Here is a 25,147-nt window from a genome sequence, read left to right on the forward strand (position 1 = left end):
ACACTTAAGTCTCCCACAGCATGTGCGAAGACACAGGGGTGAGTTCCCAGCTCACTGTAAAGAGATTTGAGACATTTTAATGCTAAAGGCCTTGATGTCAGTCTGCATGTCCACGGGAATGTGTATGCTTTGAGCGGATTTTATTTAAAGTTTCATAATAAATACTTCTCCTGCAGGTTTTCCTAGCTGGGAACACAGAAGTCAAACAGCTCTGCAGAGGAGAGTTTACATTTTTCATCTCTGGTTTTACACAGATGGTTCAAAATCAGCACACTTGGTTATTTCTGCAGATTACAGGAGAGCTGCATCCAATTTTCATAGTCGAATGCAGATTTTTCCAATTTTTTTGCCTATTTCTGGCACTTTGTAAGTGCTGCCTCAGCCATATAGCCCCCCAACTCTCAGGATGGTTTTGGGATGCTTCACATCACTTCATCCCAATCAAACCCAAAAAAAGCACATTCAAGAAGACAAATCAATCCCAGAAAACAGTCTTGGGGAGGGAAAAAAAAAAAAAAAAACCTGTTTAAAAGCCAAAAATTATTCCAGGTTGGGTTCTTTCCCCCCAGTTTTAAGCTGAGGCTCAGAAATAAACCTCAGCAGGTGAAAATCTCCCCGGAGAAAACTCAAGGCTTCCACTGGAATGAACGCAGCATTGTTTGCTGTTGTTTTTAAAGGGTTTGATTAAGTTCTGAAATATTTTCATCTGGGGGTGAGATCCATCTTTCAGCTCTGCCCCATCACCCTTCCTGACCCCACAATGTACCCAGCATCTGTCCCAGTCAGGAGTTGCACCGGGAATAAACCACGTGGGGCATAAAAAAAGGATGAAAAAAATCAAATTTGGGGCAATAGATACCCAGCCTTGACCCCGCTAAGCAAGGTCAGAGCATTTCCATGTCTATTTACCCTCCTGGATATATTTTTTCTGCTTGGGCTCACAGCACAAAGCTCAAAGTGATTCTTTTTCTCAAGAAGAAAATATCTTGGGCACATCTCTGCCTCTTCCACCTTGCATTCCCGAGGGGAAGGTTAAGGGGTGAAGAGGAATTTTGAGAAATTGGGCCAGGGGAGCACAGAGGGTCGATGCTTTCTGCCAAACGAGGGCGATTCCCATTGCTCCTCGTTTGCACAAATGAGCTTCTTAAAAAAGCACACAAGAAATGAGCTGAGAAATTGTCACACAGGGCGGGGACAGGGGGGTGGCACCTCCCAAACCCTCTGGGAACAGAGAGGGGGCAATGGGGGGGCTGTCTCTGCCCCCTCCCCTCGTGTTTGCCCCCCGTGCTGTTACTGGCACCGTTGTGATTCCAGGAGGAAAGCGGGGAGAAGGGTTGGAGATTTTCGGGGAGCCCATCACGGTCGAGGCCGCGGTGAGCGAGTGAGGAATGGCAAAACCGCCCAGAAACCAAAAAATTAAACAATAATTAAAAAAAAAAAAAAACAAAAAAAAAAACCAAAAAGACCAACCCAACAGCCTCCAAACTGACAACAAAACCAAATCCTGGCGGAAAAAGAGCGAGCAGGGGGGTGAGGAGGGGCAGGGAGGGCTTCAAATTAAATCGAAATCTAAGGAGCTGATGCTGGCAATGGGAGCTCGCCAGAAGTTAAAGCTGTTGAACTGCAGCAGACTGTCCTCTTCTTGGGAGAGGTCCTGGCTGTCCCGGTCCCCGAGCTTGGCCAGCCCTCCCTTGGGCTTGTAGAGGGCCATGTCTGCGAGCCCCAGCCCCTCCAGCTCGGCCATGTCCAGCCGCGGGATCGGCATCCTCCAGTAGATGAAGGAGTCGTACTGGCTGCTGATGGTGTCCAGCATTTTCAGGCTGTGAAGGGCGGGAGGGGAAAGAAGAGGAAGAGGGAAAACTCTACCAAAGACACAGGAGTTGCCCCCCCCAAAGCGGCCAGGAATCTCAGGTGTTGCCACGTTGACCCCGTCCCGTAGGATAATCCCCTAAAAAGGAGCTGATGGAGGAGGAGAGCATGGGGCTGTGGAGGTTTGACTCTAGGCTGGGTCTAACTGCAGGCTTGAGCTCTGCCAGAGTTTTATCCACACCCTTCTCTGCACCGTAATTCAGAGGGGGCTCAAGGGGTTTGTCACGCCGTGCCTCAGTTTCCCCATCCAGACAGCATGGGAGCGGAGGGCAGGGTGGGGATTATCCCCTTCCCAAATCCTGAAATCCATCCTGCCAGCTCTGGGCGAGCAGAGGTGGGAGAGCGGCGCCCAAACGAACCCTTTTCCCACACCTCCACACCTTTCCCCGTGCCGAATCCCCGTGGAGTGGGCAGTGAGGAGGGGTCCCTGTGCAGCCCCCTCCCCCCGATCCCACCCCACCCCATCCCTCCCATGACCGAACCCTCTGGAAAGGGCTGGAAGGAGCCTCGCCCGGCATTCCCACCACACCCCAGCCACCCCTGCCGTGCCATCCATCCGTCCCTGCTGCAGAATTCCCCCCGCTGCAGCCCCACCCCGATCCACCAAAAACTGGGAAAGAGCGGGACAAGACGGGGATCATCTTCTTGGCGGCGGGAGCTGAGTCACCGCCTGGCTTCTCCCCGGCAGGGCTGTGTCATCCACCTCCTGGATTGGCACCGGAGGTGGGGAAAAAGCCAGCAAACCCAAACCATCCTCATTTCCCCGCTGATTCCCTGTCTTAAATCTCGGAAATCAGAATTCTCCAGGATGATTCAGGCATCCTTTGCATCGTGCCATGTCTGTGCGATGAGGGCTGATCAGCTGCTAAATTTAAGGTTCTGGGTGTCACTCAGGGGCTATGAAAGGCTCCCGTGTCACCCCCGCCGGGTAAACTGAGCCACAGGACTTTAAAATAGTCTCTTCCCTGGGAATTTATCCCTGGGGGGGGTCAATCCGTGAGTTTTTTGCAGCACAACAGCAGAGAATTATTAATGGTGATGGGTGTTGCGGACATGGATTTTTTAGCTCCAAATGGTGAAAAATTGGAGTTTAGTGACAAGACAGGGGAAAAGAGAGTTTAGTGACAAGTAAAATAATAAAATATCCAGTAAAAGGGAATGAATGTGGGGGGGGGAAAACCCTCTCGTGTCGCGTGTCCCCCCTAAAAAAGAGCATTTCCCACGGTCTCAATGTGCTCTGCTCATCCCACGGAAGCAAAACCACCTTTCTCCACTTAAATCCCCGCTGGCTGGGGCTCATTTCCCCCCTCAAAAAGAAATTCCAACACCCCCCCCCCCCCCTCCACCCAAACCCTTCCCGGACTAAAAAGCATCCTCCCGCTGAGCATCCTCCCCGGCTCGCATCCCTTACCTGCGGAGGGCGGGCGGTGCCTGGAGCGGTGAGCTCGGTGCCGGCCGGGCTCTTTGTGCCGGGGAGCCGCGGGCGGAGCAGCGTCGCTTTTGTCTGCCGGCTCGGCTGGGTCTGCAATGCAGCCCCTCGGATTGCCCTTCCTCGTGGGGGGAGGATGATGATGGCAGATGAGTCAGCGGCTCCCACCCGCGCCAGGGAGGGGGAGGACGGCAGGGGCGGAGGCGCGGGGAAGGGGGGGGATCCTGCGCGCTGGACCCCCAAGCCGGGGATATATTAAACCTGCAGCCATTCCCGGTTCACTCCTGAAGCCTTCAGCTCCGCGCTGGGGGCAATAATTTTCGGTCTGCAAGGAGCTGGGAAATATTTATTTCACCTGCGCGTGAAGATACGGGGTGCTTGTGGTACCCCCAAACCTTGGGAGGGCACTGTGCAGGTTAAACACAGGGAAATTTGGCTCAAAGAAACCCCCAGAAAAAAAAATATATATATAATTTTTTTTTTTCAATCTGAGACTGAAGATATTTGGTCCTAAGGTCACACGGCAAAAATATCCCAGCTTTGTGGCCGAAGCCAGACGTGGAACTAGAAATAGAGGGAGACACCCAAAACTGGCATCAATCACTGCCAGGGCTGAGGGGGGCTTCACCCAGGGTGGGTGGGGGCACCTCACACCCCACTTTCCCCCACAGCTGACACCGGGAGTTGGAGGTGCAACCAAGAAAACCCCGATGTAACCCCTCAGAGCAGGGAATCTCCCCGCCCCAGCACCACTGAGGCCCCAAACACCCTTTTTTGGGGCCACAGGCCACATCCATCCACCTGAGAGGCTGAGGGCAGCTCTTGCCCTCCTCTCCCTGGGCTTTGCCTGAGATCAACATTCTTTTGGTGCTTTAAGGGTTTTTTTTTTCTTTATTTTCCTCCCTGTTCCCTGCGTGCAGCTCATTTCTGATGGTGCCAAGCTGTTCTGCCAGCGCTCGGCTTTCAGCCAGACTATTTCTGCCTCTTCCTCCTCCTCCTCCTCCTCCTCCTCCTTCTCCCAGCACTGTAATGGGCAAAGAGGATCCCATGTTCCTGCTCCAAAATAGACCCTTGGTCTCAGCTGGGCCCCTGCAGCTCTCAGCACAGGGAAAATTCCCTCTGGGAGCCCTTTGGAGGATGCTGATCCCTCCAAGGGGTTGAGCTGCTGTGTTTTTGGGGGTCCCCCGGGCCATGGGGTGAAGTTTGGCTGAGCAAGCTCATACGAAGCTGGATGTCACCCATCTCCTTGCTCTTTGGGGTCTCGTCACCTGCTCACACTGCCCAAAGACTGTGATGTCCCTCTCTGAGAAAGGACCTTGGGCTGAACCCCCAAGGGGACGTAGCGATGAAGGCACTGCTCTGAGCTCCACGGTTTTGGGAGGGCTGCAAGGGGGACAGTGTCCTCTGGCAGCACAAAAAACAAAAAAAAAAGGGCTCTTCAGCTGAAATGAGGTCACAAACACTTGGGGTATTATCAGCCAGGGCCACCCGATGGCTGGGGACAGGCGTGGGACAGAGACCCGACTGAGTGGGGACAGTGCTGCCTTGTTCAGGATTCCTAGAGTGGGAGCAGTGGGGATGGTTGGGATTTGGGGGCTGACACAGGAAGGGACACTCGGGGGCTCGCACAGGGGCGTCTCCGGTGTGGTGGCCGTGGCAGGACTGTGGTGGTGGCCGAGGCAGGACTGTGGTGGTGGCAGCGGCAGCCCACCAGATGTTGTGCAAGCGGAAGGGCACCGAGCTGGAAATGGTGAAACCGCTCAACACCAGCTGCAGGGAGGCACGGGGGGGTCCCACGCCTTTGGGTGCCCCACGGGCTCTGGTGTACCCATGGAAAAAGCAAGCATGAGGCTCAGGAGCAAATAGGAGCATAACGTGGACTTGCTGGGGACCCCAGTCTTGCCAGACACCCCCAGCCCTACCTGGTCTCCTGGGATTCCCCCAGCGCTCCTGGAAACCCCAAGCCCCTCCACCCCAATCTTAACAGGACCTCAAGAACCCCCAGTCCTTCTGGGACCCTGGAGACTCCCATTCCTACCGGGACCCTGTGTCCCCTATTCCTACCGTGACCCCGGGACCCCCACTCCTACCAGGACCCCGTGTCCCCATCCTACCGGGACCCCAGCCCCCATTCCTACTGGGACCCATTCCTACCGGGACCCCCACTCCTACCGGGACCCCAGCCCCCATTCCTACCGGGACCCCATTCCTACCGGGACCCCAGCCCCCATTCCTACCGGGACCCCATTCCTACCGGGACCCCAGCCCCCATTCCTACCGGGACCCCATTCCTACCGGGACCCCAGCCCCCGTTCCTACCGGGACCCCCATTCCTACCGGGACCCCATTCCTACCGGGACCCCCATTCCTACCGGGACCCCCACTCCTACCGGGACCCCAGCCCCCATTCCTACCGGGACCCCAGCCCCCATTCCTACCGGGACCCCCCATTCCTACCGGGACCCCAGCCCCCATTCCTACCGGGACCCCGTTCCTACCGGGACCCCGTTCCTACCGGGACCCCCCATTCCTACCGGGACCCCATTCCTACCGGGACCCCAGCCCCCATTGCTGCCGGGACCCGGGCCCGCGGCCCCGCAGTGCTGGCGGTGCCCGGGGAGGGCGCTGTACCGGGGCCGGGCCGGGCCGAGCCGCGCCGGGCGGCGGGAGCTGCGCCGCGTCCGCACCGGGCCACGCCTGGGGCTGCGAGCGGGGCACCGGCACCGGCACCTCCCGGCCACGCCTAGGGCTGCGAGCGGGGCACCGGCACCGGAACCCGCACCGGGACCAGGACCCCCGAGCCACGCCTGGGCTGCGAGCGGGGCACCGGGACCGGCACCAGCACCGGGAGCGGGGCTCGCACAGGGATCGGGACCTGCACTCCCGGGCCACGCTTGGGGCCGCTGCGAGCCGGACACCGGCAGCGGGACCGGGACCTGGACTTCCGAGCCACGCGTGGGGCTGCGAGCCGGACACCGGCACCGGGACCCGCTCCCGCGCCGGGACAGGTAATGGGGCCGCCACCGGGACGGGGCCCGGCCGCCCCCCGCGGGCTGCGACCCCGCGGAAGGGCCCCCGGAACCGCCGTAGGAAGGCGGAGAGGGCACCGGGATCGGCACCGGAACGGGAGCGGGGCGGCGGCACGACCCCCCCTTGCAGCTCGCTGCTGCAACCGGGGAGTCCCGCCGGGACCCGCAGCGCTGCCGGGTCTCCCCAGCCCCACCGGGACCCCCGGGGTCCCAAGGCCTTCCGGGTCGCACCGACCCCACCAGGACCCCCGGGGTCCCGGACCCGGCTGGGACCCCCTAACTGCACGGAGCCCCGCGGGCGGGGGTCGCAGCCGGGACCGCCCCTCGCAAAGGAAATCCCACTCTGCCTCCCCATCCCGGGGTCCCGGGCCCGCAGCCGGGGCACCCCGGGACTCCCACCCCGTCCACCCCTGTCCCCACACGCTGGCTTTCCCTCCGAGCTTCGGGAGACCCCAGCGGGTACCCGGGCAGTGGGCGACCCCAGTGCTGGGGGGCTCGGAGCGGACCCCCCTGCCCGGAGCCCGCCGGTGACGCAGAGCCCAGCGGTGGTTTCCCAACCGGGAAGTCATTTTGCCTGTGCCGGCAGGGCCGGGCCCAAAGCCGCCCTGCCCGGGCCCACCGAGCTGCCCGGGTGGGCTGAGCCCGGGCACGGCTCATCGCAGGGGCGGCTGAGGGGATGCGGGGGGCGTGCGACCCCTCAGAGCGGGGACCGGGGCCCGACAAGAACCGCCCGGAGCCGGGGCAGCAGCCGGAGCCGGCCCCGCCGTCGCCCTTTCGAGGACGTGAGGCCCTGGCGGGTGCCGGAGGGGCTTTGGGGGCCGGAGGGCTGCGGGCGGGGGTCGCGGCCGTGCGAGCCCTGCAGGTTCCACTGGTGGCTCCCCACGGAGGCTCTCCCAGCGCCCCCGGGAGCGGCTGCAGTGCTGAGCTCGGGGGGCACCTCCCCAGCAAGGCCGCACCGCCGGATCCCAGCGCCGTCCGGGGCCGTGTTCCCTAAGGAAGTCGGGCTGGGAAGGAAACGCAGCCCCCCGCCTCATCTGCCCCGCAGCCAGGGGGAGAGGCCGCGTTTGGCAGAGGGCACGGAGCCGGTGTGCACCGGCCGGGACGTGTCACAGCCTGCCCGTTCCCGGCGTCCGCGCTCGACCAGGGGCTCGCCGGGACGGGGACGGGGACGGGGGGCACGGGGGTCCTCTGGTTGTGCCAGGCTGGCGGTGAGGGGAGCAGCACAGGGGGCACCCGCCCCACGGTGGTGCACGGGAATGCCCGGTTGCAGGGTGATTCCGTGGGGTCTTTGGGGATCGTGGCTGACGGGGCCGTGCCGAGGCTGGGCTCGGAGCCCCCCGTTTTTGGGGGGCTGCCCCGCGGCCCCGCTCCTCCCCGCCAGGAGCAGGAAGTGCGGCCGGACTTTGGTCCATCCGGCGTCACCGGTGCAGGGGCAGAGGAAGGAACTTGTCCTGTTTGCCGGAGCGCTGGGGTCCGGCACCCATCGGCCGCGCCGCAGCTCCGTCCGGCCGTGCCGCCGGCGTGGGGGCTCTCCCGTGGCTGGTACCGGGCTGAGCTCAGGCCAGGGCCCCTCGTGGGCGGGTGAGTTCCCTGCGTGCCGCCGGGTGCTTCTGCGGCAAAGGAGGCGTCTCTCCTTGGCATGAGGGGAAGCCCCCATTTTGGGGGTGAAACCCCCCCTTTCCACACCTCCTTGCCCACCCCAGGTGGTACCGTGGGAGTCTGGGATAAAATCCCACCAGCCCCTGTTTATTTCTCGCCCGTCTGCTCTTCAAAAGCTGGAGCGGAAGAGCTCAGGCTCCGGCCCCTTTTCGGAAAGGCCGGGATATTTATAGCTGCCTGGCTCAGGGAGTTGGGATTTGCCATGGCTGCCTCCATCCCCCCCATCCTGCCGCAGCATCCTTCAGCTGTGTCCTGCCCTGGGGACAACTCTGGGGGTCTCTGTGTGATGCCCAGGGTCCCTGGCACGTCTCTGATCTCTGGGACTCCCTGGGGATCTCCTTGCAATGACAGGTGTCCCTTTGGGTGGTCTGCGTGTGACCCCCCCAGGGGTCTGCTGGGGGCTCTCTGCTTTTTGTTGGTCGATGGGAAGTTGCTTTCGGATAAATTCGGGGAGGTCAGGCCTGGAAGCATCACTCTCCCTTCCCACTCACAGCCAGCTGCTCCTCTCCACGCTGTGCCACCCCGACCCGGTTGTGCCCATGGAGTGACCCTGCACAGGGGTCCCGGCAGCTGTGCCAGCACGGGGGGACGCTGGCTGCCACCACCGCGAGCATGAGCGACTTCTGGCACAAGCTGGGCTGCTGCGTCGTGGAGAAGCCCCAGCCCGTGAGTACCTCCCGTGCAGCCATTTCGGGCAGGGCCAGGGGGTCAGCAGGGGCTGATGGCCTTCCTCCCCTTGCAGAAGAAGAGGAGGAGACGGATCGACCGCTCCATGATCGGGGAGCCCATGAACTTCGTGCACCTGACACACATCGGCTCCGGAGACATGGCTGCGGGAGAGGGGCTGCCCATGGTACCCCAAGCTGTGGGGGGGCATGGGTGGGGGGCTGCGGCTCAGGGTTGGGGTGTTGGGTCTCAGGGTTGGGCGACAGGTGGTGGTTTTGGGGTGGTAGGTGTTGGTTTTGGGGTGGTAGAGTCTCACAGTTGGGTGATGGATGTTGCTTTAGGGCTGCTGGGTCTCAGGGTGGGGTGGTGGGTGCTGTTTTGGGGTGCTGGGTCTCAGGGTGGGGTGGTGGGTGTTGTTTTGAGGTGCTGGGTCTCAGGGTGGGGTGGTGGGTGTTGTTTTGGGCTGCTGGGTCTCAGGGTGGGGTGGTGGGTGTTGTTTTGGGGTGCTGGGTCTCAGGGTGGGGTGGTGGGTGCTGTTTTGGGGTGCTGGGTCTCAGGGTGGGGTGGTGGGTGCTGTTTTGGGGCGCTGGGTCTCAGGGTGGGGTGGTGGGTGTTGTTTTGGGGTGCTGGGTCTCAGGGTGGGGTGGTGGGTGCTGTTTTGGGGTGCTGGGTCTCAGGGTGGGGTGGTGGGTGTTGTTTTGGGGTGCTGGGTCTCAGGGTGGGGTGGTGGGTGTTGTTTTGGGGTGCTGGGTCTCAGGGTGGGGTGGTGGGTGCTGTTTTGGGGTGCTGGGTCTCCTGGCTGGGCGAGGGGGTGGCACAGGTGGGTGACAGGTCCTCTCTGCAGACTGGTGCTGTCCAGGAGATGAGGTCCAAGGGCGGCCGGGAGCGACAGTGGAGCAACTCCCGTGTGTTGTAGCGTGTGAGTACGAGGCCATGGCACCCCCAGCGTCCCCTCAGAGCCGCCACCTCTGAAGGAACACCCACGTGAGCCACCACTTGGGCGCTCCCATAACCCATCCTCTTGGATTTTGCAGATTCCTGGCTTTTTCAGCCCAAACTTGAACTGCCTGATCCCCCCCCCGCTGGAGGAGAAGCCGACCTCGAGTGCTTTAACCCCGCGGTATTTATGCAGCACCATCCTCACCCAGCTCCCGGTGACTTTGGGTCGTCGTCCCTCTGGAAAATCCCTCCTTCCCGGAGGCCCTGGCCGGTGACATGGGGAGGGAGCGGGGACAGCAGCCCCCATCTCCTGCCCCGCCTGGAAAGGACACAGCCACCCCCCTGAAACGTGCCAGGAGCTGCCAGGCGCAGCCCACCTGCCCCAAATCCTCCCAGTTTTCCCTTTTCCCACTCCCGTGTCTCCCATGGGCTGCATGGTGGTGCCTCAGTTTCCCCAGGGAATCAGTCATGGTGCAGAGGCAGATTTGATGCCTCCCAGAACATCACAGAGGAGCAAAACCAGGATTAAGCCCTGCTGTTCTGGTGCCAAACCAGAATTAAACCCAAGATGTTCTGGTGTCAAACCAGGATTCGATGTCAAACTGGGATTAAACCCCAATTCTTCGGAGCAAAACCGGGATTAAACCCCGATGCTTCGGTGCCAAACCAGGATCCAACCCCAATGCTCGGGTGTCTCAGCGTCACCGAGCCCACAGTGCCTCCAAGCCGGCATTCCCACCGCCGCCAAACTCCCACCTCCCTCCTTTTTTTAGGATCTCTTCTTATTTTTAAGCTCCAAAACCCACCTGAGCAGCCTCCGTCGCCTCGGGCAGGACCGCGGTGGGGTCCCCTCCACCCGGGATTGTCCCCGGCCCCGGCCGAGGCCGGACAGGGCCTGACCCGAGAAGGGCTCCGGAATTCAGGCGCGGGTGTACATAGTTTAATTAGCGCCAGGATTAAATATTAAATAGCACGTGCTGGGTGACAGAGCCTTTCCCCTGCCCTGTGCTCCGGCGATGCTCCGGCGGCAGCCGGGCTTTTCCAGCCCCGTGTCAATGCTCGGGTCAGGGTTTTTGGGGAAAAACATTCCACCCTTGAAATAAAATGCCTTGTGCTGGCCCAAGGGGCGGGTGCACAAGCTGCTCCGGGCTCCTCGCTCCCTCCTCTGCTCCTGGAGCAGCCAAATCCACAGGGAAAAGCCGAGCCCGCTGATATTCGCAGCAGGCAGAGGCCACGACTTTTTATGGCACAACCAGTTTCCTCCCGGCTGGGCTGGACTCGGGAGTGTGGCTGCACTGACACCCCTCCTTGGACACCCCAAAATGTTCCTCTGACCCACTGCAGAGGGGATTGCACCCCAGGGAAAGAGGGGGTGCACCCCCAGCTCGAGTGGGGCAGCACCCCGTCCCAGAATAAAATCCAAGAGCCAAAACTGGAAGAAAAGGGAAATTTAATCCTTGGAAAACAGTGACAGTTCTGGACGGCTGCGTGTCCGGACCCACCCTCTGGGGCCCCCCGCTGCCCCCCAAGGAAGGAAGATCCTCAAGAACTCATTAACTCCCCCACCCCAACACCTTCATTAAGGGGGTGCAACTACTGCCCGCGGCATCCCCAAAAACCCACCCTGGGGACCACTGGGGCACAGGGAGCCATTGTGGGGGGACAAACCACGACGAGGACCAGGAGCTGAGCTCTAACAAAGGCAGCTGCAACCCCCACCCCAACCCCACACCCAGGCACCCCACCGGGGGCCGGCTCAGGGACCCCAACTTCTCATCCAGACCTCAAAAAGCCACAGGGTGCCTGCTGCTATTTCGGGGAGCCGGGGGGCTGCCCCACGGCGATGCGGCTGACCCGCTCCAGGACATCCTGGGGACACAGCGGCGGCACGGCCTGCGCCAGGGGACACTCCTCCACCAGGCTGTTCATGGGGGTGGGCGGGGGCACCACCTCCTCCTCGGGGCCCCCGGCAGCCCCCAGGCCCCCCAGCGCTGCCCGCAGCAGGGGCAGCACCTTCTTGCGAGTGGCCACGGTGTTGCCCTGGGCGTAGGCGGCCACGCAGGGCCAGGGGCTCGGCAGCGGCCGCAGGAGCAGCGACGGCGTCGTCGCCTCCTCCAGCGCCCGGCACAGCTGCGGGGGAGCGAGTGCGGGGCTGGGACCTGCCCAGCACCCCCAAAAACGGGAGGTTCTGGGGCAAAGCTCAGCTGGGAGGTGCCCGAGCCTGGCCCCCTGACTCACCGTGCTGCGGAGAGGCTCCTGCGGGCTGTAGACCGCGAGTTTCCGGGTGGGCTCGTGGCGTGCGTTAAAGCACACGGTCATGGCCACCAGCCCCGCGTAGCCACGGGCCTGGCAGAAAGCCTCCAGATCCTGCAGCACGCCAGGCCGGAGCAGGAACGTCTGGACAGAGGGGAGGGGCCTCGGCGTCACCGTGATGTCCCCACAGTGTGCCACTCCCTGCCTCAGTTTCCCCCCTCACCCCCAAGTCTCACTTCCAGATCCTCGAAGACGCCGCTGATGGCAACGACCGCCTCGTCACTGGAGAGGACTTTGAGGTCCTTCCGCAGCATCTGCTCCGTCGTCAGCCCTGGGGGGTGGCCAGGGGATGAGGCCATGGGCACCTTCCTGACCCCAAGGAGAGGGGCGCACACCTGGGTGCCACTGCCCTGGCGCACGCACCAGTGACGTCAAACTTGGCCGCCTGCAGGGCTCCGAACACGGCGTCACGGCCCGGCAGCTCCGGGAACCTCTCCTCCAGCAGGGACACGCAGGCCACGTCCCTGGGCGTCACCTTGCCCGCGGCCGGGCTCAGGTTGATGCAGTCCAGCAGGATGGTGCCTGCGGGGACGAGCGGGGCCGTGTTGTCACCGTCCCCGGGGCCGAGGCTTGGCCGGGACTCCCCCTCCGTGCTCACCGTGCAGCAGCGCGGCCGTGGTTCCGTCCAGCACGCCCGGGGGGCCCTGCAGGATCCGCTCGGTCACCAGCGTGGCACAGGAGCCCACGGGCTCCACGGTCACCCGGCACGGGGGACCGTAGTCCCGCTCCAGCGGCCGGTGGTCCACGACCTCCACCACGGCCTCTTCCAGAGCAGCGTCGGCACTGCTGGGCAACGAGAAGGGTCACCCCTGGCAGAGCCTGGGAACCCCCATATTCCGTTTATTCCCCCCACTAAAAACTCCCCGGAAATGAACCGATTTCACCCACCCTCGGTGGCAAAATCAACCGAGGCTCTGGGTGGGTGGCCCTGGCTGTCCCCACCGTGCCACCCGCCCCCCGGCTCACCGGGGCAGGACGTGGTGATCGACCAGCGTCAGGGAGAGCAGCCCAGCGTGGTGCAGCCCCCCCAGGTCGATCTCATCCCGAAAGATGAGGGAGGCGGCCGGGATTCCCCGATCCCGCAGCAGGAACGTCGTCTCCGTCCGGAGCGCGAAGTCGGCGCGGGGGATGTTCAGCACCGGCACGAAGGCGGCTTTGGGAGCCGGGGAGGTCTGCGGCGGGGCGGGGTGGGGGGGTCACACCCAGTGAGGCGTCCCCCCAGGCCACTGCTGGTCCCCGGGCTAGTGGCCGAGCCTCACCTGGGCTAGGAAATAGGCCAGGGCCAGCGCCGAGACGGTGGAGTCCAGGTCGCAGGCCTCGTTGCCCATCACCACGTGGATCTCCCGGTGCTGCCGGATGCGATCCTGCGGGGATGGGAGGCGTCGGGCACGGCAGCAACGCGGCCCCGTCCTCCAGAAACCTCCCAAACTGCTCCCTTGCCCTCAGCAGCGTCCCTGGAGCCGCTCATCACAGGTGTCACCCACTGATTCCGCCCTCTGGACGAGCTCCTGGCACCCCTGGGCCTGGCCGGGATCCGCCTCAGGGGTTTGGGGTGCGGGCGTGAAGTGAGGCGCGTCAGCGTCCCAGGAAAACTCACCTGAGCCACCAGGTGAGGCCAGGGACCATGCCAGCCCCGCAGCCCTGGGGGCACTGAGTGCTTTAACCCATTTGTTCTAGGGTTTGGGGCTGCTTGTCACCCCAAAACGTGATGTTTCGCCCCTCTTTTTGCTTGCCTGCAGCAGCAGCAAAAACACGTCACTTCCCCGTCCCCCGCCCTGGGAGCCGCCCCATCCCCAGGCGCTGATTTTTGGGACAATTCTCTGCTGCCATAACCCAGATTCGATAATTTCTGAGGGGGGGGAGGGAAAAAAAAAACCCCAAAAAAACCCCGAGAGCAGCCGCAGCCCAAACCCCCTCGGCAGGGCCGGGCTGGGGCTGCAGCAGGGGGCTGGCAAACATTTTGGGGTGTCCCAGGTGCGGCTGTGCCGCCGCACACGGGGCGCCACACGTGGGGCTACGGGCCCTGTGGGCACCCGGCCCATTCCCTGTGGGCACCCCGCTTCCCTGGCCCCTCTGCTGCCCACGGCACCCCAATCCGTGGGCGCTCATCTCCCCCTGCACCCCCATTTCCCTGCACCCCGAATTCCCACGCTGCATCCCAGTTCCCACCCTGCACCCCCATTTCCCTGTACCCCAATTCTTGCCCTGCACCCAAATTCCTCCCCTGCACCCCAGTTTCCCCCTGCACCCCATTTTCCTGCACCCAAATTCCTCCCCTGCACCCAAATTCCCCCCCCGCACCCCATTTCCCTGCACCCCCATTTCCCTGCACCCCAATTCCTGCTCTACACTTCAATTCCTCCCCGCACCCCAATTCCCCCCCGCACCCCAATTCCCACCCTGCACCCCAATTCCCGCAGGTCGGGGGCCCCGTTCCCCCCAGCCCAGCCCCCCGTACCTGCAGAGCTGCCCGGTTCCCCGCCACGAACGGCTCCATGGCAGCGCCGATCCACGGCCCAGAGCGCCGGTTCTGCCCCAGTATAACCCAGTACGGGCTGGCAGAACCCCAGTATAACCCAGTACGGGCCGGCAGAACCCCAGTAGAACCCAGTACGGGCTGGCAGAACCCCAGTACGGGCCAGCAGAACCCCAGTAGAACCCAGTACAGCCCACTACAACCCAGTACAACCCCAGTATAGCCCACTACAACCCAGTGCAGCCCAGTATGGCCTGGTTCAGCCCAGTATAACCCAGTATAACCCAGTACAGCCAGTAGTACCCACTACAACACCAGTATAACCCAGTACAGCCCACTACAACCCAGTGCAGCCCAGTACAGCTGGGTACAACCCAGTACGGCCTGGTACAGCCCAGTACAACCCAGTATAACCCAGTACAACCCAGTATAACCCAGTACAACCCAGTACGGCCTGGTACAGCCCAGTATAACCCAGTATAACCCAGTACAACCTAGTACAGCCCAGTACAGCCCAGTACAACCCAGTACAGCCCAGTACAACCCAGTACAACCCAGTACAACCCAGTACAACCCAGTACAACCCAGTATATCCCAGTACAGCTCAGTATAAGCCCAGACCACCCCAGTCCAGCCCAGTACAAGCTCAGACTATCCCAGTCCAGCCCAGACCACACCAGTCCAACCCAGTATAAGCTCAGACTATCCCAGTCCAGCCCAGTCTAAGCCCAGACCACACCAGTACAAGCCCAGACCACCCCAGTCCAGCCCAGTGTAAGCCCAGACCAGCCCAGTCCAGCCCAGATCGTCCCAGTCCAGCCCAGTCCAGCCCAGTATGACCCCAGACCGCCCCTCCCCCCGCGCCGCAGGGGCCGCTGGGGAGGGGGCGGGGCCCTTCCCGGCATTCCCCGCCCTGGGGGGGGTTTGGGGGGGACCCCAAATCGCCTTTTTCCACCCCAAAACCCTCCCGGGACCCCTCCGGAACCCCAGGAACCCCCCCCGCACAACCCTCGCTGGCACCCCCAAACTCTGCTGCGACCCCAAAACCCGGCACGCCCCCAACCCCCACCCCTGCAGGGGTGACACCCCGCCCCCCCCCAAAATTTTAGTGCACCCCCAAAATTACAGCTTTAATCTTCTTCTTCTTCCTCCTCCTCCTCTTCCTCCTCCTCCTCCTCCTCCTCCCCCCGCCCTAAATCCGCCCTTCCCGCGGAGCGAGGTGGAAAACAGGCCGGGGAAAAAGGGGGGAAAACAGGGGAAAAAGAGGAAAAAAAGAAGAAAAAAAGGGATTAAAAAAAAAAAAAAGGAAGGGAAGAGGATAGAAGAAGGGGCAGGTAAAAAAAAAAAATAAATAAAAAATAAAAAAAGGGGGAAAAGGAAGACGAGAGAAGCCAAAGGAGCGCGGAGGAATTAAAAAAAAATAAAAAGAGGATTAAAGAGGAAAACAGAAGGGGAACGGAGGGAGAAAAAAGAAGGAAGAAGGAAGAAAAAGAAGGAAAAGGGAATAAAGGAGGAGAGAAGAAGGAAAAAAAAAGCAGGAAAAAAGGTAAAGGGAGGTTTAAAAGGGTTAAAAAGGAGGGGTAAAGTGGGAGAAGGAGGGGAAGAGGAGGAAAAAAAGGGAAAGCCAGGAAAAAGGAGAATAAATAAGGAATAAAGAGGGGAAAAGGAGGAAAAACAAGGGATAAAGAGGGAAAAAGAGGATAAACAAGAGATAAAGGGGGAAAAAGGAGAATAAACAAGGTATAAAGAGGGGAAAAAGGAGAATAAACAAGGGATAAAGAGGGGAAAAGGAGAATAAATAAGGAATAAAGAAGGAAAAAGGAGGAAAAACAAGGGATAGAGAGGGGGGAAAAGGAGAAAAACAAGGGATAAAGAGGGAAAAAGGAGAAAAACAAGGGGAAAAGGAGAAAAACAAGGGATAAAGAGGGTAAAAAGGAGAATAAACAAGGTATAAAGAGGGGAAAAGGAGAATAAATAAGGAATAAAGAAGGAAAAAAGAGGAAAAACAAGGGATAGAGAGGGGGAAAAAGGAGAAAAACAAGGGATAAAGAGGGGAAAAGGAGAATAAACCAGGAATAAAGAAGGAAAAAGGAGGAAAGACAAGGGATAAAGAAGGGAACACAGGGATTAGGGGAGCGAAGGAAGGAGAAGGCAGCGGGGGACCCCGGGCGGGGACACCGAGGGTCGGCCACGCCCCGGCACCCCGGCACCCCGGGACCCCGGCACCCCGGCACCCCGGGACCCTGGGACCCCGGCACCCCGGGACCCCGGCACCCCGGCACCCTGGGACCCTGGGACCCTGGGACCCCGGCACCCCGGCACCCCGGGACCCCGGCACCCCGGGACCCTGGGACCCTGGGACCCTGGGACCCCGGCACCCCGGCACCCCGGCACCCCGGGACCCCGGGACCCCGGCACCCCGGGACCCCGGCACCCCGGGACCCCGGCACCCCGGCACCCCGGGACCCCGGCACCCCGGGACTCCGGGACTCCGGGACCCGGCACCCCGGCACCCCGGCACCCCGGCACCCCGGCACCCCGGCACCCCGGTCCGGGCGCGGGCCCGGCGCGGAGCCGAGAGCGCCAACTGAAATTCACCTTCCCTTGTGCCTCCTCAATGGCGTTTTACTTTATTTATTTTATTTATTTCAATTTATTTTATTTTTATTTTATTTTATTTTATTTTATTTTATTTTATTTTATTTTGTTTTATTTTATTTTATTTTGTTTTATTTTATTTTAATTTAATTTCATTTTGTTTTAATTTTATTTTTTATTTTTATTTTATTTTATGTTATTTTTATTTTTATTAATTTATTTTATTTTATTTTATTTTATTTTATTTTTATTTATTTTATTTTATTTTAATTTAATTTTTATTTTATTTTATTTTATTTTATTTATTTTATTTTATTTATTTTATTTTTTTTATTTTATTTTATATTAATTTAATTTTATGTAATTTATTTATTTTATTTTATTTTATTTTATTCTATTTTTTATTTATTTTATTTTTAAATTTTTTATTTTATATTATTTTATTTTTTAAATTAAATTTTATTATATTCTATTTTCTTTTATTCTATTAAAAAATTAGTTTAATTTATTCCATTTAATTTATTTTAATTTAATTCTATTCTATTTCATTTTATTTTTCAATTTTCTTATATTTCATTTTATTGTATATTTAATTTAATTTAATTTCTTTTCATTTCATTTCATTTTATTTCATTATCACTTCCTCATTTTACATCTTGGTTCATGTCATTTCATTTAATTCCTTGCCGGTTGCTATTTTATTTCTTTCGTATTTAGCGTCTGTCGATTATAACAAATGAGTGTGTCCGTCTGTGGTTATTTACATAATTATCGACCCTGTTTGTTTACCTCGCTACTTCCCTATCCAAAAGTTTCCCTGGTATTTATTTCATGAAAAAAACTCCTTATTTATCAGGTCAACTCCCTGTCACTACTCTTTATTAACTATATTATTTTATTCCCCTCTGCTTATTTATTTGCTTATTTTTAAATATTTATTTATATTATTTAATTTATATTTATATAATTTTATATTTATATTTTTATTTATATATATTATATAATATATAATATTTTTATTTTTATTTTTATTTTTATATTTATTTTTATTTATATTTTTTATACTTATAAAAATTTTTAGTATTTAATTTCTACTTATTATTTATATTATTCAATTACTATTTATATATTTATATGTATATATAATATATAATATTTTTTGTATTTTTTATTTTTATTTTATTTTTATTCTATTTTTATTTTTATTTTTATTTTTATTTTTATTTTTATTTTTATTTTTATTTTATTTTTACTTTTATTTAATTTTGATTTTAATTTTTTAAAATTTTTTATTTTTATAATTATAAAAATAATTTTTAGTATTTAATTTCTCTTTATTATTCATATAATTTAATTTAAGTTTCTATTTTTATATTTCTATTTATTACATGATATTTATTTTTATTTTATTTTTTATACTTAATATTTTTGTTATCTAATGTCTATTTATTATTTATTATTTATTGTATTAATTTCTATTATTTAATGGATTATTTATGATTTATTTTATTAATTGCTATTGTTTAATTTCTATTATTTAATGTTGGTTTCTTTGCTCACAGGGGTTTCCAGAGGGCCCAAGACCCCAGCTGTGGCAGGATTTAGGGGCTCAGAAGATTCCTGGTGAGCTGGGGGGTGCTGGGGCAGGAATCCCAGGTTTGAAAGAGGAATTTGGCAATAATCCTGATTTTCCAAAACTCTTCCCCGTTTAAAAGCCCAAATTTCAAATTAATTCGTCCCTTTAAAGGCCAAATTTCCAATTTCCTTGGCTGTTAAAGCCACGAATCTTCAAAATGTCCAGACAATTTCAAAGCCAGCGTAAAGAAATGGGGGAGAAAAAAGAAATCACACCTAGATGAGCCAAATTGGATTAAAAGAGACATATATACATATAGAAATATAAGAAATATACATATATAAAAATATGCATATATTTAAAATTATATATATAATTATATACATATATAATTATATATATATAAAATTTTTATATATAATTTTATATATATACTTATATATATATAATTTTATCTATGTGTATAATTATATATATATACTTACATATATATATAATATGTGTACATATGTAAACATATCTTAAAATATATAAATAAATACTTATATACATATATACACATAAATATATATACATATACATATATACACATATAAAAATAAATATATATACATATGTAAAAATATATACATTTATATAGACACATTAATTTATATACACATATATAAACATATAAAAATATATGTACATATATATATACACATACATATATACACATATATAAAAATATACAAATATATATACATATTATATATATATATATAAAATATATATACACACCTATGTATATATATAATATATGTATATACATATATTTTTAATATATATAGAAATATATATTATTAATATATTTTATTAATATATTTATAAATCTATTTTATAAATATACCTATCTAGAAAATATATATTAATATATATTAATATATATTAATATATATTAATATATATTAATATATATTAATGTATATTAATATATATTAACATATTAACATATATTTTGGATATATTATAATATATATTTATATATATTATTTATATTTTTATATATGCATATATACATACACATATATATATAAACATAAATATATACACATATACACACATATGTGTAAATATGTAAATCATATGTAAATATGTGTGTGTGTTTATACCTGTGTTTTCCTCACATCCCCCAGTTTTCCCTCCCAAGGCTGAGATTTGGGATGCGGCTGCTCCCGGTCGGAGCCGGAGCATTCCCAGGAGCCTGATCGGAGCCGGAGCAGCGCCCGAGGGTCCCATGGAGCAGGAGGGGAACCCCCGGCCCCCGCAGGGCGGTGCGGCTGGGGCCGCGATTCCCGGTGCTGGGGGTGGAATTCCCGGTGCTGGGGGTGGAATTCCCGGTGCTGGGGCCGCGATTCCCGGTGCTGGGGGTGGAATTCCCGGTGCTGGGGCCGCGATTCCCGGTGCTGGGGCCGCGATTCCCGGTGCTGGGGGTGGAATTCCCGGTGCTGGGGGTGGAATTCCCGGTGCTGGGGGTGGAATTCCCGGTGCTGGGGGTGGAATTCCCGGTGCTGGGGGTGGAATTCCCGGTGCTGCGGGTGGAATTCCCGATGCTGAGGACGTGATTCCCGGTGCTGGGGGTGGAATTCCCGATGCTGGCGATGGAATTCCCAATGCTGAGGACATGATTCCCGGTGCTGGGGGTGGAATTCCCGGTGCTGGGGGTGGAATTCCTGATGCTGAGGACGCGATTCCCGGTGCTGGGGACGGAATTCCCAATGCTGGGGATGGAATTCCCAATGCTGGGGATGGAATTCCCGATGTTGGGAATGGAATTCCCAATGCTGGGGATGGAATTCCCAATGCTGAGGATGGAATTCCCAGTGCTGGGGGCGGAATTCCCAGTGCTGGGGGCGGAATTCCCAGTGCTGGGGACGCAATTCCCAATGCTGGGGGTGGAATTCCCAATATTGGGGAAGGAATTCCCAATGTTGGGGATGCTATTCCCAATGCTGGGGATGCTATTCCCGATGTTGAGGGTGCAATTCCCAGTGTAGGGGACAGAATTCCCGATGTTGGGGATAGAATTCCCACTGTAGGGGATGGAATTCCTGACATTGGGGACGCGATTCCCGGTGCTGAGGACACAATTCCCAACATTGGGAATGCAATTCCCTGTGCTGAGGACACAATTCCCAATGCTGGGGACGCAATTCCCAATGTTGGGGATGGAATTCCCAGAGTTGAGGTTGCAATTCCCAGTGTAGGGGATGGAATTCCCAGCACTGGGGATGCAATTCCCAGTGGTGAGGACAGAATTCCCAATGCTGGGGACGCAATTCCCAATGTTGGGGATGGAATTCCCAGAGTTGAGGTTGCAATTCCCGGTGCTGGGGATGGAATTCCCAACACTGGGAATGCAATTCCCAGTGGTGAGGACAGAATTCCCAATGCTGGGGACGCAATTCCCGATGTTGGGGATGGAATTCCCACTGTAGGGGATGGAATTCCTGACATTGGGGACGCGATTCCCTGTGCTGAGGACACAATTCCCAATGCTGGGGATGGAATTCCCAGAGTTGAGGTTGCAATTCCCGGTGTAGGGGATGGAATTCCCAACACTGGGAATGCAATTCCCAGTGGTGAGGACAGAATTCCCGATGTTGGGGACGCAATTCCCGATGTTGGGGATGGAATTCCCAATGTTGGGGACGTAATTCCCGATGCTGGGGACGCAATTCCTGCTACTGGGGCCAGAACCCCCGGTGTTGGGGACGCGATTCCCGGTGCTGAGGACGCGATTCCCGGTGCTGGTGACGGAATTCCCGCTCCCGGTGACACAATTCCCGCTGCCGGTGACGGAATTCCCGGTGCAGGGGACAGAGCCCCCGGTGCCGGCCGGGAGAGCCCCGCCCCGGCCGGGGAAGGTGCCGGGGCCCGATCCGGGCAGCGGGAAGGGGACTCCGGCCCCGAGGGACCCCCGGGAGGCTCCCCCGAGGGGCAGCCCCTGCAGGAGGGGGGGTCCCCGCTGGCTGCCGCCCCCCGGCCCGCCCCGGGAGCCGCGGCCGAGCCCCCCCGGGCCCAGCCCCCCGCCCGGGCCGAGGATTTTTACTGCGTGAAGTGGATCCGCTGGAAAGGGGAGCGGACGCCGGTGGTGACCCAGAGCGAGAACGGGCCCTGCCCGCTCCTGGCCGTCATCAACATCCTCCTCCTGCAGTGGAAGGCAAGCGGGGGCCGGTGGGCTCTGGGGGGGCCCCAAATCCCGAGGGGAAGGGTCCCGGGGATGGTCCTCAGCCTCCTCTGGCTGCTCCCAGGTGAAGCTGCCCCCGCAGAAGGAGGTGATCACGGCCGAGGAGCTGATGGCACATTTGGGTGAGTGGGGCCCCCACAGCCCAGCTCTGGCTCCAGGAATGGGGTGGGGGCTCCACTTGGGACCCCCCACATTCCCGCCCCAGTGCTGGGGCTGGGGTGACCCCGCTGCCTCGCAGGGAATTGCATCCTGGCCACCCAGCCCCGGGACACCTCGGAGGGGCTGCAGCTGAACTTCCAGCAGGTGAGGAGCAACCCCAGAACATCTAACGCCATCGTCCGGGGGAGCTCGGCCGGCTGCAGGATTTGGGGGGGCACCTTCAGGAGCGACCCCCACCCCGTGTTTCTGCTGCCTCCCAGAACATCAGCGACACCATGACGGTCCTGCCGAAGCTCTCGACGGGGCTGGACGTCAACGTGAGGTTCACGGGGGTCTCAGATTTCGAGTACACCCCCGAGTGCATCGTCTTCGACCTCCTCAACATCCCACTCTACCACGGCTGGCTGGTGGACCCCCAGGTGAGCCCCCCCTACCTGGCTGGTGGCTTCTGCGGGGCCACGGAAGTGATCCCAGGGCTGGAGAACTCTGCTGTGAGGAGCCGGGGCTCGTCCTGGCCAAGGTGACCCAGCTGAGGATGGATGTCCCAACCCTGGGAGTGCTCGAGGCCAGGCTGGGTGGGGCTTGGAGGAGCCTGGTCTAGCAGGAGGTGTCCCGGTTTGGGGGCATCCGGAGGATCCCAGAAATTCCCAACCCAAAGCCCTCTGTGATGTTTGGGATGGGGTTTTGAACCTCTGGCCGTGGCAGGAGGTTGCGCTGGGTGGTCCCTTCCCTCGCAGACCCCCTCCATGCCCACCAGGAGCTCACCCCCTGCCCCTTCTGTCCCGCAGAGCCCGGAGCAGGTCCGGGCCGTGGGCAAGCTCAGCTACAACCAGCTGGTGGAGAAGATCATCACCTGCAAACACGCCGGCGACTCCAGCCTGGTGAGCGAAGGTAAGGCCCCAGGTCCCTGCCCGCGGTCCCGGGGGGCGCCCGGCTGGGCACCCCCAGCGCCGCCACGGCCCCGCTGTCCCCGCAGGGCTGGTGGCCGAGCAGTTCTTGGAGTCCACGGCGTCGCAGCTGACGTTCCACGGGCTGTGCGAGCTCGCGGCCCGCGCCCGCGAGGGCGAGCTCGGCGTCTTCTTCCGCAACAACCACTTCAGCACCATGATCAAGCACAAGGTGCGGCCCCAGACCCCGCCGGGCAGCCCCCGGCCCCCAGGACACCCACCGGGGCTGACCCACCCTGTCCCTTCTGCCCAGGGCCACCTTTACCTGCTGGTGACGGACCAGGGCTTCCTGCACGAGGAGGCCGTGGTGTGGGAGAGCCTGCACAGCGTGGATGGGGACAGCTGCTTCTGTGACGCCGAGTTCCACCTCAGCCACCCCCTGGGCAAGGAGGGGGCCACCGCGGCCCCCCCGGACCACCGGCTGCAGCAGAGACAAGTGGACCAGGTTGGGGACGAGCGGGTGGCGGCGGGGGACGCCTGAGAGCCGCGCCGGCTCCACGGGGGATCCCACAGGTGCTGACCCCCGCCTCTTTGTGCTGCTCCTGCCAGGATTACATGGTGGCCCTGTCCCTGCAGCAGGGGCTGGACACCCCCTCCGTGCTCAGCGACCTGGAGCTGGCACGGCAGCTGCAGCACGAGGAGTACCAGCAGCACCATCCTCATCCTCATCCTCATCCTCATCCTCATCCTCATCCTGCTCCTCCTCAGCCGCTCCCAGCACAGGTAACCCCCACTGCAGGGGGTGCTGATGGCCCCGGGGGGGTGTGGGGGTCACAGCTCAGCCCTGTCCCTGTCCCTGTCCCTGTCCCTGTCCCTGCAGGTGGCCGGGCGTCCGGCCGGAGAGCGGCGGCAGCGGCAGAGGCCGGATTTGGACTGCACCCTCCTGTAGCACCTCGTGCCCGTGGGGTTCCCCACGCCCGCAGCCCCCCGAGTCCCCGCTCTGCATCCCCCGGGGAGATCCTGGGGGGTCCCTGTGGGCTGGAGGGGACACACGGGTGAGGGGTGACCGTCTGAGGCCACCCCAAACTTCCCAGTGGCCTTAACACAGGGGGGTCCCACTCAGAGGGAAGCCCCTCAGGGGGGTCCCACACCTCAGTCCGTGCTCTGAGACACGAGTGGACGTGCGGACGGGGGGCACACGGGCACCCCCCTGTTGAAAATGTGGCCTTAGCCGTTGGCAAGTAAAGGACTTGTCCCCCTGCACGCGGATCTGGCACCCTGACACCAGTGGGGGCTCCTGCGCTCCACGGACACGCGGATTTGGGGGAATCGGGGGGGCTTCGGGGGGGTTTGGGGTCACGGTTCCTCCGCGAGCTTGGGGTCCCCTCCGTGGGGTGCAGTGGCGCGGCGCGGCCGCCAGGGGGCGACAGGGGCGAGTGGGGTCGGTGGGGGTGCCAGGGGCAGAAATGGGGCGCGGGAGGGGTTTGGGGGTGCCAGGGGCAGAAATGGGGCGCGGGAGGGGTTTGGGGGTCCCTGGGGCAGAATTGGGGCGCGGGTGGGGTTTGGGGGTGCCAGGGGCAGAAATGGGGCGCGGGAGGGGTTTGGGGTCCCTGGGGCAGAATTGGGGCGCGGGTGGGGTTTGGGGGTGCCAGGGGCAGAAATGGGGCGCAGGTGGGGTTTGGGGGTGCCAGGGACAGAAATGGGGCGCAGGTGGGGTTTGGGGGTGCCAGGGGCACCCCAGTGTGTGGGTGGGGTTTGGGGGTGCCAGGGGCGGAATTGGGGCGCGGGTGCGGTTCGGGGGAGCCAGGGGCAGAATTGGGGTGCGGGAGGGGTTCGGGGGTGCCAGGGGCAGAATTGGGGTGCGGGAGGGGTTCGGGGGTGCCAGGGGCAGAATTGGGGCGCGGGTGCAGTTCGGGGGTGCCAGGGGCAGAATTGGGGCGCGGGTGCGGTTCGGGGGTGCCAGGGGCAGAATTGGGGTGCGGGTGGGGTTTGGGGGTGCCAGGGGCAGAATTGGGGTGCGGGTGGGGTTTGGGGGAGCCAGGGGCAGAATTGGGGTGCGGGTGGGGTTTGGGGGTGCCAGGGGCAGAATTGGGGCGCGGGTGGGGTTCGGGGGTGCCAGGGGCAGAATTGGGGCGCGGGTGCGGTTCGGGGGTGCGCACGGGGTGTGGACAGAGCACACTTGGGGGGGTATAGGGGTGTGTATGTGGGGTGCATGGGGCACGCACAGGGCTGTGGATTTGGGGCGCATATAGGGGTGCCTATAGCGGGTGGATATGGGGTGCAGAGGGCACATATAGGGCTCTCCATAGGGGGTGGAT

General features: G+C 57.6%; 4 protein-coding genes and 1 long non-coding RNA gene across 5 annotated transcripts; 2 read left to right on the forward strand and 3 right to left on the reverse strand.

The window, feature by feature from the left end:
* Window positions 1-123: 123 nt before the first annotated feature.
* On the reverse strand, window positions 124-1,380 carry LOC137463699 (uncharacterized). Its single transcript, XR_010993961.1, has 2 exons — window positions 1,210-1,380; window positions 124-1,143 (listed from the first exon to the last, which is right to left on the reverse strand). It is a non-coding gene; the product is annotated as an uncharacterized lncRNA (long non-coding RNA).
* A 123-nt stretch (window positions 1,381-1,503) lies between these two features.
* Window positions 1,504-1,835, reverse strand: MLLT11 (MLLT11 transcription factor 7 cofactor). Its single transcript, XM_068175019.1, has one exon. It carries the CDS (start codon window positions 1,811-1,813, stop codon window positions 1,553-1,555), a length of 261 nt encoding a protein of 86 aa, XP_068031120.1. The 5' UTR covers window positions 1,814-1,835; the 3' UTR covers window positions 1,504-1,552.
* A 4,099-nt stretch (window positions 1,836-5,934) lies between these two features.
* On the forward strand, window positions 5,935-11,034 carry CDC42SE1 (CDC42 small effector 1). The gene is made up of 5 exons (XM_068175021.1): window positions 5,935-6,306; window positions 8,480-8,652; window positions 8,729-8,839; window positions 9,497-9,571; window positions 9,687-11,034. The coding sequence occupies exons 2-4, from the start codon at window positions 8,599-8,601 to the stop codon at window positions 9,566-9,568; spliced, it is 237 nt and encodes a 78-aa protein (XP_068031122.1). The 5' UTR covers window positions 5,935-6,306; window positions 8,480-8,598; the 3' UTR covers window positions 9,569-9,571; window positions 9,687-11,034.
* PRUNE1 (prune exopolyphosphatase 1) lies at window positions 11,025-14,498 on the reverse strand. Its single transcript, XM_068174966.1, has 8 exons — window positions 14,363-14,498; window positions 13,164-13,268; window positions 12,871-13,076; window positions 12,503-12,687; window positions 12,268-12,426; window positions 12,081-12,175; window positions 11,830-11,988; window positions 11,025-11,721 (listed from the first exon to the last, which is right to left on the reverse strand). The coding sequence occupies exons 1-8, from the start codon at window positions 14,399-14,401 to the stop codon at window positions 11,401-11,403; spliced, it is 1,269 nt and encodes a 422-aa protein (XP_068031067.1). The 5' UTR covers window positions 14,402-14,498; the 3' UTR covers window positions 11,025-11,400.
* A 1,007-nt stretch (window positions 14,499-15,505) lies between these two features.
* On the forward strand, window positions 15,506-23,796 carry MINDY1 (MINDY lysine 48 deubiquitinase 1). Its single transcript, XM_068174925.1, has 11 exons — window positions 15,506-15,714; window positions 18,541-18,601; window positions 19,730-21,756; window positions 21,848-21,905; window positions 22,022-22,086; window positions 22,203-22,361; window positions 22,731-22,833; window positions 22,919-23,061; window positions 23,143-23,334; window positions 23,439-23,612; window positions 23,710-23,796. Exons 3-11 carry the CDS (start codon window positions 19,831-19,833, stop codon window positions 23,776-23,778), a joined length of 2,889 nt encoding a protein of 962 aa, XP_068031026.1. The 5' UTR covers window positions 15,506-15,714; window positions 18,541-18,601; window positions 19,730-19,830; the 3' UTR covers window positions 23,779-23,796.
* The last annotated feature ends 1,351 nt before the right edge of the window (window positions 23,797-25,147 follow it).

Source organism: Anomalospiza imberbis, chromosome 29 (assembly GCF_031753505.1).
Source record: "Anomalospiza imberbis isolate Cuckoo-Finch-1a 21T00152 chromosome 29, ASM3175350v1, whole genome shotgun sequence".
Lineage (NCBI taxonomy): Eukaryota > Metazoa > Chordata > Aves > Passeriformes > Viduidae > Anomalospiza > Anomalospiza imberbis.